General features: G+C 41.5%; 1 protein-coding gene across 3 annotated transcripts in view; it reads right to left on the reverse strand.

The window, feature by feature from the left end:
- The window catches only part of CLCC1 (chloride channel CLIC like 1), a 59,219-nt gene that overhangs the window by 11,435 nt on the left and 33,040 nt on the right, over positions 1 to 14,744 (reverse strand). For all 3 annotated transcript variants that reach the window (XM_033916926.1, XM_033916923.1, XM_033916924.1), the window contains exons 7-9: positions 14,589 to 14,682; positions 1,335 to 1,435; positions 1,101 to 1,247 (exon numbers count right to left, since the gene is read on the reverse strand). In XM_033916926.1, the coding sequence (XP_033772817.1) occupies positions 1,101 to 1,247; positions 1,335 to 1,435; positions 14,589 to 14,682 (342 nt within the window). The remainder of the gene's footprint in view (positions 1 to 1,100; positions 1,248 to 1,334; positions 1,436 to 14,588; positions 14,683 to 14,744) is intronic.

The raw sequence follows: 14,744 nt of genomic DNA on the forward strand, positions 1-14,744 counted from the left end.
GGAGTAAGGCATCCTCCTTCACGGCACTTCTAAAACAACAAACGGGGTCATCTTGGTGTCCTGGATAAAATCCAAACTGCATACTAACCTGTTACACTGTCTCAGTGAAATGAAATTAGTTTTGGAATGCAAATTCCTTTCTCCAGGCCACTTCAGAATAAAGGATATCCCTAAACCAGTGCCTTCCAAACCTAACCTATAGATCCATGGTGAGGCCCAATCTGGAATACTGCGTACAATTCTGGAGGCCTCATTACCGCAAGGATGTACTGAGGCTTGAGTCAGTCCAACGAATGGCCACCCGGATGGTCTCGGGACTCAAGGATCTCCCTTACGAGGAATGGCTGGATAAATTACGGCTATACTCACTCGAGGAACGCAGAGAGAGGGGAGACATGATCGAGACGTTCAAATATCTCACGGGCCATATCGAGGTAGAAGAAGATATCTTCTTTTTCAAAGGTCCGACGTCGACAAGAGGACATCCATGGAAAATCAGGGGCGGGAAATTGCACGGCGACACCAGGAAATACTTTTTCACCGAAAGAGTGGTTGATCGCTTCAGGTGATCGAGGCAAGCAGCGTGCCTGATTTTAAGAAGAAATGGGATCGTCACGTGGGATCTCTGCACAGAGCTAAATAGGGGAGGGTCATTAGGGTGGGCAGACTAGATGGGCCGTGGCCCTTATCTGCCATCTTTTTCTATGTTTCTATGTTTCTATATCCCAGGGGACCCCCCCATACAGTCAAATTTTCAGGATATTTGCAACAAATGTTTACAAGGTAGATTTTGGATGCATTTCCCTTCTTACATACAAATTTCTGTCTATCCTAAAAACTAGTTTAACTGAGAATCCAACGGGATAGGTTTCAGAACCATTGCTTTAAACTCACCTATTTAAAATCACCTATCCTTGAAAACAGCACTAATGCAATACATCAACAGTACATCTTAACATGAGTCTAGTCTGAATAAATCCTATTAGTATATTGCAAGTTTTTTGTACCATGTCAAACTTGGGAAAAGCATATGTTAAGTAAGCCAAAGGGCAAAGATGTCCTTAAACTCTAAGCTAAATGTAAACAAGATTTCTACCAACCAGCACAGCCAGCGCCATGAGGATCAGAACTGGAATCTGCAGTAACATTGGTATTTCATTCAGGAGTCCTTTGGTAAATTGCCCCATTCCTTGTCCCACATGCTTCAGTGGCTCCGTTACAAAATGAGTGTAAGTGAGAACCAATGCCTGAAACAAAAAAAACACAATTAGCAGCACAGGTTTTCCAGATTAAAAAGTGAACTTACAAATTGATTGCTTAGGTATAGTACATGCCTTCGTCGGGGGAACCATCAGAATAGGGTTAACTAAGAGAGTCTTGTGGTATTGTTCACAAGGGTCATCACTTTGAAATGTCCACGATGCTTTCAACCATCCTACAGTTAAAAGAAAGTAGTTAAAAAAACACCACCACAAAAACACTACCAAAAAATGATCCTCAAACTAATGGTAAACTGAACATTAAATGACTTGTAAGGCTTCAAAATGTAGCTAAACAATCGATTTTTCTTTAAAAGGGAACAATCCACAAATGCCACTGAGGGGACACACAGCACCAGCCATGAGCCCAAAGTCCAAGGCAAAGGACCAGGGCTCCACAACAAAACAGTGGTGTCCAAAGTCACACAGAATGGAACCAATACTTGGATCCAGGAGATAAAAATATACAATGCTTTTCCCTATCTCTCACGGAACCTTGTGCCATCCGAATATGGACATAGGACCCCTGAGGAAGGCATTTTTTGCCAAAAGATGGCCCGTGTAGGGTTAAAGTTCCAGTGTGTATTTTGTTACAATTTTTAATAAAGCATTGTATATTTTTATCTCCTGGCTCCAAGTTTTGGTTCCATTCTGTGTATCTTTAAAAGGGAAAACAAAGGTTTTTTTTATTTTCCTTCTTTGGTAAAGAAGTTTGAGCATGGTTACAACTATTAATCAATGGCAAAATAACTTCCACAGTGCTCTGACATTGTGCTCTGACTTTCCTTAGACTTCTACCAATGTAAAACTGTTTCCCTAAAAGAAGGGATCCTGAGGTAATATAGTGATCAGCTGTTAATTGAATATCTCAGAGTATAGTTCACACTAATTCTCAATATTCTTTAATTTCTGCAGTCTATCAGCCATACACCTAAAAACAAACCAAAAAAAAAACCCAGCCCCAAACCAAAAACAGATTAATCTGGATCTTGCTTTCTGCATGCTATGGAAAAAATTCAGAGATTTGCAGATGACTTCCAAGACAAAGATGCTGACTGGAGAAAAATCCAAGATGGCACTTTCTCTTGAGCTTTTAATGTGAAAAAGGATAAAAGGAGCTGGTATCTACCATAATGTCCAAACGTGTTACTAGTGTTTTGAGGATAGGTTTTCCTAAATTCAGTCCCTTGGAGTTGAATGAAAGAGTTGAGAGATTTATTTATCCAGGTGTCAAGAGACAGAGCACTAGTCTCAAAACAAAATAAGACACTTAACATGCTATGCAGATTTCACAGCAGCAGCATTCAAAATGACTTTATTTAAAAATGTAAAGTTCTGGAGACCATATCTAGAGCAAACAATATAAGAATAACGGGATGTACCATAATCAGTAAGAAAATGACAGCAGCAAATAGATTCCTGAAGAACCTGTCCTTCTAAATCAGTCTCTCTCAAACTGTGTGCCCTGAAGAGATTCCAGAATTTTGTTTTATAATATTCCCTTCATAAGTATACACTAGAATAGATGACATGTATGTCATGTACACAAGAGTCTATCAATGTTATGAGCATCTGTGTGCATAAAGATACAACCGCCCAGACAAACATCATTCTTTTTTTATATAATAATGTACAAAACAATGCAATACATTGTGATTTGTCTTTGAAAACTAATGACAAGTAATTTTATTTTTTATGCAGTAGTTATCTTAACTTGATCAACAAAGCAATCAAGGCTTTGTTACAGTTTGGATCTTCTTATTTTTGTGAACTTGGGATTTTCAGCTCTGACAAAAATTAGATCTGAAAAAAAGAATTACTGCAGATGGTGGATGATCAAATGAGTGTTTGCTTGTCAACTATTGATCCGCGTTTTGAGTTAATTTGCACTCAAAAACAAGCACATTCATCTCATTGAATAGCAATTCTACTTTAGGGCTCCTTTTACTAAGGTGCACTAGCGTTTTTACAGCACGCAGCAGATAAACGCGCGCTATGCTGCTAGAACTAACGCCAGCTCAATGCTGGCATTAGCGTCTAGGAATATGTCTTTCCTCCATGACCCATGATGGAGTACTGCGAAGAATAATGTAGCACCCAGGGCCGGTGATTCTAGTCTCACCAAACTGGCTGAGGCATCCGTTGTATGTGGACCTTGTTTGTCTACAGAGGGACCAGAATCTCGGACTACCATGCCATCTGGAGTTGCTCATACATGGCCCAATCGCCCTGGAGGATCCAGAGCACTTTGGTCTTAATGGCATGGCTCTTGAGCGTGCAGCCTTTAATGCACAAAGGCTATTCAGACATGGTGATTGCAACCCTCCTTCAATCCAAGAAGCAGTCGACATTAGCCACTTGAGTGAAAATCTGGAAGTATTTCCAGACCTAGTGCACAAAGAGAAATGAGGGTCCGGTTGAAGCTCTGATCTTAGTGGTCCTAGCATTCCTGCAGGAGAGACTTGAAAAAGGCCTGGCAGTGTGCTCCCTCAGAGTTCAAATAGCAGCTCTTTTATGTTTCAGATATCAAGTAAACAGAAAGTCCTTGGCTTCATACTCAGAAGTGACTAGGTTCCTGAAGGGGGCCTTGCGCCTGTGTCCTCCATCGAGGAGTCTTAATCTTGTCCTGCGGGTGCTTTCTATATCTCTGTATGAGCCTCTGGAGCAGGCATCATTGTTGCACCTCACGTTTTTAGTGGCGCTCATTTCAGCTCGACGAGTGTTGGAACTGCAGGTGCTCTCATGCAGAGAACCTTTTCTCAGAATTTTGGAGTTTGGAGTAACATTGTGTACTGTGCCTTTGTTCTTTTTTTTTTAACTTCTTTATTCATTTTTAAAACTACAACTGTGCAAAAAATGATATAGTTAACATAGAAGAATAATTTTATAGCACAATACACTTTAAAAGATAATAAGAAAACTTATTTTCCCCCAATCAGTTAATCAAGAAAATCTTAAAAAATATTTATAAACAATTCAACAAGCTTTAATCAGTCCCATATCAAGGGAAGAGCCAGGGAGGAGCGTATCCAGAGGGCGAACAAGTGGCTACATGAATGGTGCAGGGACATGAACTTCGGCTTCCTGGACCATGGAGAGGCACTAAAGGGACTGCAGGGACCAGATGGACTCCACCTGACCAGGAGAGGCAAGAACGTCTTTGGACATCGACTAGCCCACCTACTCCGAAGGGCTTTAAGCTAGGTAAGTTGGGGGAGGGTACCCACTCATGTACTAGCGCAGTAAGTAATTTTCCAGGAGAGGTGAATCGACACTCCATTTCTGAGACCGAGGTAAGTTCACACAGTAAAAACAATCATATTAAAGCCACTCAAACTCAGGTGGGAAATTCTACACAGGGTCTTAGCAAACATAAAGTATGGAGGGCTATGTATATTAATGCACACAGCTTAGGCAATAAAATTCTAGAATTAGAGACAGAGATAACGAACGCCGACCTCGATGTAATAGCGATATCTGAGACTTGGTTCACAGACTCACATGGGTGGGACATGGCTATACCAGGATACAACTTAATTCGTCGGGACAGAGAGGGAAGAATAGGGGGGTGGGGTAGCACTATACACTAGAGATAACATCAAAGTCACCAGAATCACAGATGTCAACTACACCGGGGAATCACTCTGAGTGAACCTGGCCAGAGGAAACGAAAAATGCTTGTATCTGGGTGTGGTATACAGGCTCCCAAAACAGCAGGAAGACAGGGATATGGAACTAATCAAAGACATTGAGAACATCACTTTGCGCGGGGACACGGTACTGCTAGGGGACTTCAATATGCCCGATGCTGATTGGAAGACACTTTACACTACTACCAGCGGCAGCAGAAGGCTTTTAACCTCCATAAAAGGGGCACGACTCAAACAAATGGTGCTGGAGCCCACTAGAGACCAGGCAACACTGGACCTGATACTCACCAACGGAGAAAGCGTTTCAGAAGTTTCGGTAGGCGATATGCTGGCCTCCAGCGACCACAACATGGTATGGTTCAACATCAAGATAGGCTTCACTAGATCAAACACAGCAACAAAGGTCCTCGACTTTCGGGGCACTGACTTTAAACGCATGGGAGACTTCGTCCATCAGGCGCTACAAAACCAAGCTGAAACCAATAATGTAGAGGCTATGTGGTCAATCCTAAAATGCACCTTACATGAGGCAAAAAACCGCTATGCAAAAACAGTAAGCAAACGACGGAGGAAGAACAAGCCCCAGTGGTTCTCTGCAGAGATCTCGGATCTTGTTAAGGAAAAGAAAAAAGCTTTTATTTCCTACAAGCATACAGGAAACAGGGTGGCAAAAGAAGACTATCTGACCAGGTCTAAGGCAGTCAAAGCGGCAGTCAGAGAGGCCAAGATTCAAACAGAAGAACATCTAGCAAAAAACATTAAAAAAGGGGATAAATCCTTCTTCAGATACATTAACGACAGGAAACGAAACACAGATGGGATAGTACGTCTCAGGAAAACAGACGGGACCTATGCAGAAATGGATTCTGATAAAGCCAAACTACTAAATGAATACTTTTGCTCAGTCTTTACCTGTGAGGCACCGGTGACCGGTCCACAACTGCAGGCAAGGCAAACCTCGGAAGACCCGTTTCAAAATTTCAAGTTTACACCCAGCAGTGTCCATGGCGAATTATCAAAACTCAAGGTGAACAAAGCCATGGGACCGGACAATCTACACCCCAGGATTCTTAGGGAGTTGTGTGATGTCCTGGCGGAACCGCTATCCGTGCTGTTCAGTCTTTCCCTAAGTACCGGAAAAGTCCCCATGGACTGGAAAACAGCTAACGTCATTCCATTGCACAAAAAAGGTTACAGAACGGAGGCTGCGAATTACAGACCGGTGAGTCTCACCTCAATAGTGAGCAAACTCATGGAAAGACTTATTAAACATGAATTAGATACGATCCTGACCGAGGAAAATCTACAGGATCCCCACCAGCATGGATTCACAAAGGGAAGGTCCTGTCAATCCAATCTGATCAGCTTCTTTGACTGGGTTACAAGAAAACTGGATATGGGGGAAGTCTCTAGACGTCGTGTACTTGGACTTCAGCAAAGCTTTTGATAGCATCCCGCACCGCAGATTGTTGAGCAAGATGACTTCAATGGGATTGGGAGTGACATTGACGACATGGGTCAATGACTGGTTAAGCGGTAGAATCCAGAGGGTAGTGGTTAACGGTACCCCCTCCAATACATCGGAGGTGACCAGTGGAGTGCCACAGGGATCGGTCTTGGGACCGATCCTTTTCAACATATACATAAGAGACCTGACTCAAGGGCTTCAAGGTAAAATAACCCTATTCGCCGACGACGCCAAACTATGCAACATAGTAGATAACAGCACCCTGCCCGACAGTATGGAACAGGACCTGCTCGTATTGGAACATTGGTCCTCGACTTAGCAGCTAGGCTTCAATGCCAAAAAATGTAAGGTCATGCACCTTGGCAGCAGAAACCCGTGCAGAACTTACACTCTAAATGGTGAGACCTTAGCTAGGACTAGGGAAGAGCGTGATTTGGGAGTAATCATTAGTGAAGACATGAAAACTGCCAAGCTGGTGGAGAAAGCTGCATCCAAGGCTAGACAAATGGTGGGATGCATCCGTAGAGGTTTCGTCAGCCGGAAGCCCGAAGTCATAATGCCCCTGTACAGATCCATGGTGAGACCTCATCTTGAATATTGTGTTCAATTCTGGAGACCACATTATCAAAAAGATGTGCGGAGAATCGAGTCGGTTCAGCGAATGACCACCAGGATGGTCTCGGGACTCAAGAACCTCCCATATGAGGAAAGACTAAATAAACTGCAGCTATACTCACTCGAGGAACGTAGAGAGAGGGGAGACATGATTGAGACTTTTAAATATATCACGGGCCGCATCGAGGAGGAAGACGATATCTTCTTTCTTAAAGGACCTTCAACCACAAGAGGTCATCCACTGAAAATCAAAGGCGGGCAATTTCATGGCGACGCCAGGAAGTATTTCTTCACCAAAAGGGTAGTCGATCATTGGAATGAACTTCCATTGCAGGTGATTAATGCCAGCAGCGTGCTCGATTTTAAAAAGAAATGGGATATGTATGTGGGATCTCTAGCCGGGTGAAGTCTAGGGGTGGGTCATTAGCGTGGGCAGACTTGATGGGCTGTAGCCCTTTTCTGCCGTCATATTCTATGTTTCTATGTTTCTATATCCCTTCCCCAGGATGTGTATATTTCCTTATCAATATAAAAATAATCAATCCTTACAATATTTGGTTAATGGTTCCCAAACATCCATAAATTTGAAAGTGGTTTCCATGTTCCATGTCAATCAGGAGGTAAGGCTACCCGCCTTGACACTCAGGATCCAGGAAGGGAGGCAAGGTCCTGAAATTGCCGGATGTTTGCAGAGTGCTGCTTTATCTGGAAGTGACGAATGAGTTTCCGCTGTCGGATCATCTCTTTGTTCTGGCAGGTGCCTGTAAGGGTCAGCCAGTATCTAAAGCGACAATTTCAAGGTGGATTCTTATGGCAATTTCCTCAACGTATATCGGGAGTGGTAAGCAATCTCTCATCTCCTTAAAGGCTCATTCCACAAGGGGAGTGGCATCTTGGTGGGCGGAGGCTTCAGCAGTTTCTCCTGAAGAGATTTACAGAGCAGCCACCAGTCCCCTTTCCATACTTTCACAAAATTTTACATGGTGGACTTGGTGGCCAATTGGACTTCACATTCGGATCATCCGTACTTGCAGAAGGCTCATTTGTATTACCCTAGATTCAGGGGACTGCTTTGATATGTCCTAAGAGTTCAGGAATGATGTGCCTATTTACTAGGAAGAAGATTGCCAAAGGAAATACCTAATCTTTCCTTCTGGTTTTTCAGCATGATGTCAAAGTGTGCATCTTTTTGCAAGAGTTTAAATGTTTAGAATAGAATGACTGACCTTGGTTTGATAGTCTGGTTAACATGCTGGGTTGATGTACTCTCTCAATTTGGTATGTTTTACCATTTAGAATAGCGTGTCTCAAACTTTTTAAGCTCCGGCACACTAAACGGAGCAAATATTTTTCGCGGCGCACTAAATGGAGGAAATTTTTTTTGCAGCACATTATAATCGAAATTATAAAATTGCAAAACCCAACAAAAAATTACATTTGAGATTTATTTATTTAAAGTTCGTTAAGCTATGTATGGGTAATTGTAACAATGGTGAAACTAAGGGCTCCTTTTACTAAGCTGCGTTATAGGGCTTTAATGGCTTTGGCCATAGTTATACCAGGGGATCTAATCTTTCGCTCCCTGTGCAGCCGCTGTTAAACAAATATGCTTCTTACAATATATTGATGAATTCTGCAGTAAAACTGTGCCCAGGACACCCCAAAGGTCCCTGAAGTTGCTCCCGCATTTTACACTTCCTTAAAAAAAACAAATGCTCAGTTTTCTATGGGCTGGGAAGACACCAAAGATCTCGTTGCCTATACTAATAGCTCCCAAAACTTCTGGAAGTGTTGGCTTCCCAGAATTATTACTATATCACAAGGCCTTTAAATTACATCAATTTGTAGCCAATTTTATGAAAGAAAATCTGAATTTAATTAAATAGCTCTGTTAAGAAAGTTACTCCCTAAAAAATACACTGATAATCCCTTTTTTTAATTTATTGAAATTTATACATACTTTGCAAGATAAACTCTTGTTTTAAGAAATATACAGATAGTACAAATAATAATAATACAAATCAGCAATTTTACTGCTAAACCAGAAAATAATAAACAATCTTTCTTAGACCACTAAATTAGGGAGAGGTAGAAAAAAAAATAGGAGTGAAGAGAAACTCCAATAGAAGAAAAGATAAAAAATATCAACATAAAGGCATAGGCTTAATAACCCAATCCCATTATCCTAATTGCCATTCATTGAATTTTTCCAGCTGCCAAGTTTTTCAAGTCCAGAAAAGCTCGCAATTGGTCTGGAGTATAAAAGAATATCATACTCCCAAATATTTTATCAAACATTTGCATGGATATGCAAGTAGAAATGTTGCTCCGAGAGTCAATGTCTAAACACGCTTTGCTAGAAATAACTTCCTCCGCTCCTGTGTAATTCTTGTGACATCAGGGAATATTAAAACTTTTTTCCCATAATTCAAAGTCTGAGGGTTACAAAAGTAAAGTCTCATAATAAGATTTACATCTTGTTCAAAGACAAGTAAAATAAGCAATGTAGCCCTTTCTGTAGAATCAGACAATGTCATTTCCAGTAACATAGAAACATAGAAACATAGAAATTGACGGCAGAAAAGGGCTACAGCCCATCGAGTCTGCCCATACCAATGACCCACCCCCTGACTCCTACTCTCCCAGAGATCCCACATGAATATCCCATTTTCTCTTGAAATCTAACACGCTGCTGGCCTCAATCACCCTCTGAGGCAGCTCGTTCCAATGATCTACCACCCTTTCAGTGAAGAAGTACTTCCTCGCATCACCCTTAAATTTCCCTCCCCTGATTTTCAGCGAGTGACCTCTGGTTACTGAGGGCCCTATAAGACTGAAGATATCATCTTTCACCTCTATACGCCCAGTAATATACTTAAAGGTCTCAATCATGTCCCCTCTCTCTCTTCGCTCCTCCAGTGAGTACATCCGCAGTTTTTTTAACCTTTCTTCATACGCGAGTTCCCTGAGCCCCAAAACCATCCTGGTAGCCATTCGCTGAACCGACTCAATTCTCAACACATCTTTTCGGTAGTGTGGTCTCCAGAATTGAACACAATACTCGAGATGAGGTCTCACCATGGATCTGTACAGCGGCATTATGACTTCAGGTTTTCTGCTGACAAAACCCCTACGGATACAGCCCATCATTTGTCTTGCCTTGGACGATGCCTTCTCTACTTGATTGGCAGCCTTCATATCGTCGCTAATGATCACTCCTAAATCACGTTCCACCGTGGTCCTGGACAAGGTTTCACCATTTAGTGTGTAAGTTCTGTGTGGATTACTTTTAAAGACACTTCTAATTGTGGAAGTATTTCTACTTCTGGTGTAGAATCATCTTTCTTTTTCTTAACAGGTAAATAATAAATTCAGTTCACTGGCAGAATATGTTCAGAGGAAATTTTTAGAACTTCTATTAAGTATCACTTCCACATATCTAAAAGCGCCACACCAAAAGCCTTTGGAACATTCAAAAAATGAAGATTAAGTCTTCGGTTATGCTTCTCTATCTGTTCAATTTTCCTATGAAAAAAAACCCTTTCCTTAACCAGGTTGTTAGTTACAGCCTGGATACCAACAACATTGTCTTTTACGTTACCAATTTCTGTGGACAATTCTTCTTTAGTTGCTGTTAAAGCTTTCCCCAAGACATCAACAGTAGTTACCAGGGTGGATATTTCCTGGACTGACTTGGCTACCAGATGTTCAACTCTTTGAGAGATTCCCATATCTTCTCAAGGGTAATCGCCGTCGTTTTTGATGATGCAGAGCCGGAAACCAAACCGGCATTCAAATTTCCCTGCTCGGTGCAAGTTCTTGCGAGTCCAGCCCTCTGCATTGGGGTTTCCCCTGCCTTCACTTCGGCGCAGGGTTCACCCGACAGGCTCGCGAGCTGAGCAGGGTGCGGTGGCGGAATGGCTGCTGGAGGGGAGAGAGATAATCTCCTGCCTCTCTTCCGGCTGAAGAATGCTCAGGCACACCTCCAGGTATTTCTGTGGGATTGAGGGAGACAGTTGTGAAGTCAAGCACAGTTCTTTGTGTTGGGGTAGACGTCTTCACTGCAGCGGGTTCGGGACGGACACTACCCTTCTGTTTAGAATGTGGCATCTTTGGAATTTTCCTTCAAAAAAGAAACGCTCCCGATTCCGATGTTACAACCGACTCCAGGCTGCTGCCATCTTGATTCTGCCTCCCACAGAATGCAGAGCTGGTATTCTGACATCCTGATAATCCCATTATCATCTTTACAATTAAAACTCAAAGAATTGGACCAAATCCTAGAAAATTCCATGGTCCAAATCACTATCACTTCATATAGCACAATCTCCATATTCTAAACTGATAAGAAAAAGATTTCTTGGACAGATTGAGATATTGGTGCCTTATCTCATTCCTTCTCCTGGAAAACATTTCAACCGTCAGACCTTCAATTTTATAAATGGCTCCAACTGATTCATTCCATTAAAAAAATCTAAAATTAATCTCAAAAATTTAAAAGAATATTATACTTTATTACTTTACAGTAGACAATTCATTGCTTTGGGTCATACTGCACTTTACTTATATAAATTTCATAAATCTCTCTGCTCTGGTAATTTGAATGGTCTAAACAATTGTTAGGAAACAAATGTGTTATGGCTTCCAGGAGGGAGAGTGGGTAAAACCTATATCTATCTCTTTCACTTCTTCTAGGTCTGCTAACCTAATGCAATTTATGTTTTTTCTTACACATAGGGCCTTTTGGACACCTATTAAAATACATTACGTCAACTCTTCTATATCTATGAATTGTTGGACTAGCAAAAAAAAAAAAAAAAAAGTATTTGGAATCTTGAAACATTCGCTTTATGAATATACTGTATACATCTTCATTCCTTTTGGAAAGGCATTTGGTCCACTTTATGTAAGATTCTGCCTATCAAAGGAAAACTCAAATAAAATTATATATATACATATATAAGTTCTGTATGTTTCATAATTACTTTGAATCGATATGAATGTTCCTTATTAAAAACTTTATTTTCATTAGCTCTTAAAACAATACTGACTTCCTGTAAAGTTTTATCTAAAGTACATTACTACGCCTAGTGGCATTGTTTGTACTACATTTAGATACGAGACTTATTATTGTTAAAAAAAATCTTAATTGTTTATCTAATTTTAATGCAAAATGGTCAACATTACCATCATATGTTAATCATAATTCTTGAATGTCGTACTGTTATTATTCACTGTTATATTTGTTGCCTTCTCCTACTGAAGGATGTTCTATTTTCCTTATTAAGTTTATAAACTCAATAAAGAAACTAAGGGCTCCTTTTACGAAGCCGCGTTAGCAGTTTAACGCGCTTAATAGCACGCGCTAATTTGCCGGCCATGCTAGCCGCTACCGCCTCCTCTTGAGCAGGCGGTAGTTTTTGGGCTATCGCGGGGGTTAACGCGCGCCAAAAAGGTGCGTGCGATATAGCCGCTAACACGGCTTTATAACAGGAGCCCTAAAACTTAAGAGACAAATCTGTTACGGGATGTGCATTTCCGCAGCATTTTCAGACTGTGTACTATAACCATTATAGATATCTCAAATGGTAAGTATGAGACCGGAGATACTAACCCCCTCTTTTACAAAAGTGCGCTATGGTTTTTAGCGCGCGCTAACCACATGCTAAATGCATGTTATCCTATGGACGCATTAGCATTTAGTGCGCGTGTTGTTTTAGCGCACGCTAAACATGCACTAAAACTTAGCGCGCCTTCCTCTCTGCTTGTGTTCTGTTGGAGGCCAGGTTCCTGAAGAAGGGCTCCTCCTCCCGAAACCAGCGCGGTTGAACCTCTCCTCCTGGCGCGGTTTTTCCGTTTGTGTGACAGTTTTGGATAAGTATTGTTTCTTTTGGACATGTTTTTCACTTTTTGGTATGGTTTTTGACTTTGTTTGTGATTTTGCGTGAGTTTTTTGAGGGGGTTTGGCTGGCAGGGTTTGTGTGGGGGTCGCTCAGGTTGCTTGTGTTGAGTTTCATTTACTCACTTTGATTGTTGATTGGTTTGATTTCTGCACACACAGGGCGCTCGATGATGGTGTGCGGGTGGAGGCTTATGGCCTTTGCCCAGAAGTGAAGTGTCGGAGCTGTGCTCCTATCACTGAGGGTTCACACTGAGAGCGCCCTATAACATCATATAATGTGACATGTTCTTTGACATATTACACTATATTTGGTTTGCAAGTTGTGAGCCAAGTTAGGCACTTTGAGCTTCCCCCTCACAGACCTTGATGTGATTTGGTTGCCTTCCTTGTTTTTTCCATGTAAATGTAAAGCAACAGGCAGAGAGGGCTGTAAATGAGACACTGAGGTGCAAACTAGAAAAGAAAGCCCTGAGCTCTGTTTTGCTGTGGTAATCAAGGAGGCAGGAAGGGCTGCAGCAGATTTATATTGTTGCCGCTGGGAGACGCTGAAGCTAAGCCCTGAAAGAGAAGAGACAGAAACTGCCGGCTCACGTGCAGCGCAGGCAGGGTCAATCTCCCACAAGAAAACAAACTGCATTATGGGGACAGGGAGAGAAATCCTGCACAGGAACTGAGAAGGGAGGAGAGAGAGAGAGCGCGAGAGTCCTGTACAGGTGACAGGTGAAGAGCCTCCCCTGAAAAATCCCCTAACATATTAGGCCAATAAACACAACTAAAGGCCTAAGATGGCTGAGAATGCTCTGACTAAAACTGTCAAGCCTTTGCACAATCTATGCTTGCTGAAATCGGCAAGCCAAGCAAAAAATGAGCGAGTGAAACGAAACTTATTCTTTTACATGGCAACTGGTGTCACATCTACTGTAATGCCAGGGAAGTGGATCTAAGAAGGATGAGAACATGTCTTAACCAAGAATATAAAAATACATTATTTTGCAAGAATATCCTGTGATGGGCAGGCTTTTACTGGCCGATGGCTTGAAATTGCTAACATGATAAATTAAAACGGCATATGCGGGAAAAGATAGATTTTCTGGTAAACAGGACATGCGTATGGTATGACACAGATATTATGAACCAATTAATAAACTGATAAATGTAATGACGTTTGTAAGTGACCAATAAAAACAATATAATATGTGCCAACTTGGCCTCAAGCTGTCAAGAATTGTATAAGAGACAGCCTTGGTGATTGTGAAAGCAGGACAGACATCCAGGTATACTCAAGCGCTTGAAGCATACTATCTGTCAGCTCCATATGCTGTAAAGATTTGTTCTTGTAACCTGTTATTGATTGTTAATAAAAATAAATATATATTAATTATAACAGCTATTGAGTTTCCATGAAGCTAGTGGTATTGAAAGGCCGTAAACAGGCAGCTTTTCAGAACTTACAGCAGAAAGGAGGACTCAGGCAGAGGGAAAGCCCGTGCCGGTCTGTGCAGATTGAAGGCTAATAAATAACTGTGTTGAATTGGTGAGCCCGGTTTAAAAAAAACCAAAACACACATTGATTTGAATCGATTCAGCTGAAGTGAAGTGGTGAATCCAGCAGCTCTACTGTACAGAACTGCATTGTTTCAGGTATGTATTACCTATGTTTGCCAGCATTAGAGGAAATGCAATGCAGATCTCACCTATAAGACTTTCACTCCAGTCCATTTTTGTTACACAGCTGCTGACAAAGTGTCCTTTTTTAACCATGTCAGCTTGATGTTTAGCAAATTCTACCTAAAAAAAACCCAAAACAAAGTTTCAAAGGAGTATGCAACCTGAAAATACAATTTAAAAAA

This window comes from Geotrypetes seraphini, chromosome 12 (genome assembly GCF_902459505.1).
Source record: "Geotrypetes seraphini chromosome 12, aGeoSer1.1, whole genome shotgun sequence".
NCBI classification, from domain to species: domain Eukaryota; kingdom Metazoa; phylum Chordata; class Amphibia; order Gymnophiona; family Dermophiidae; genus Geotrypetes; species Geotrypetes seraphini.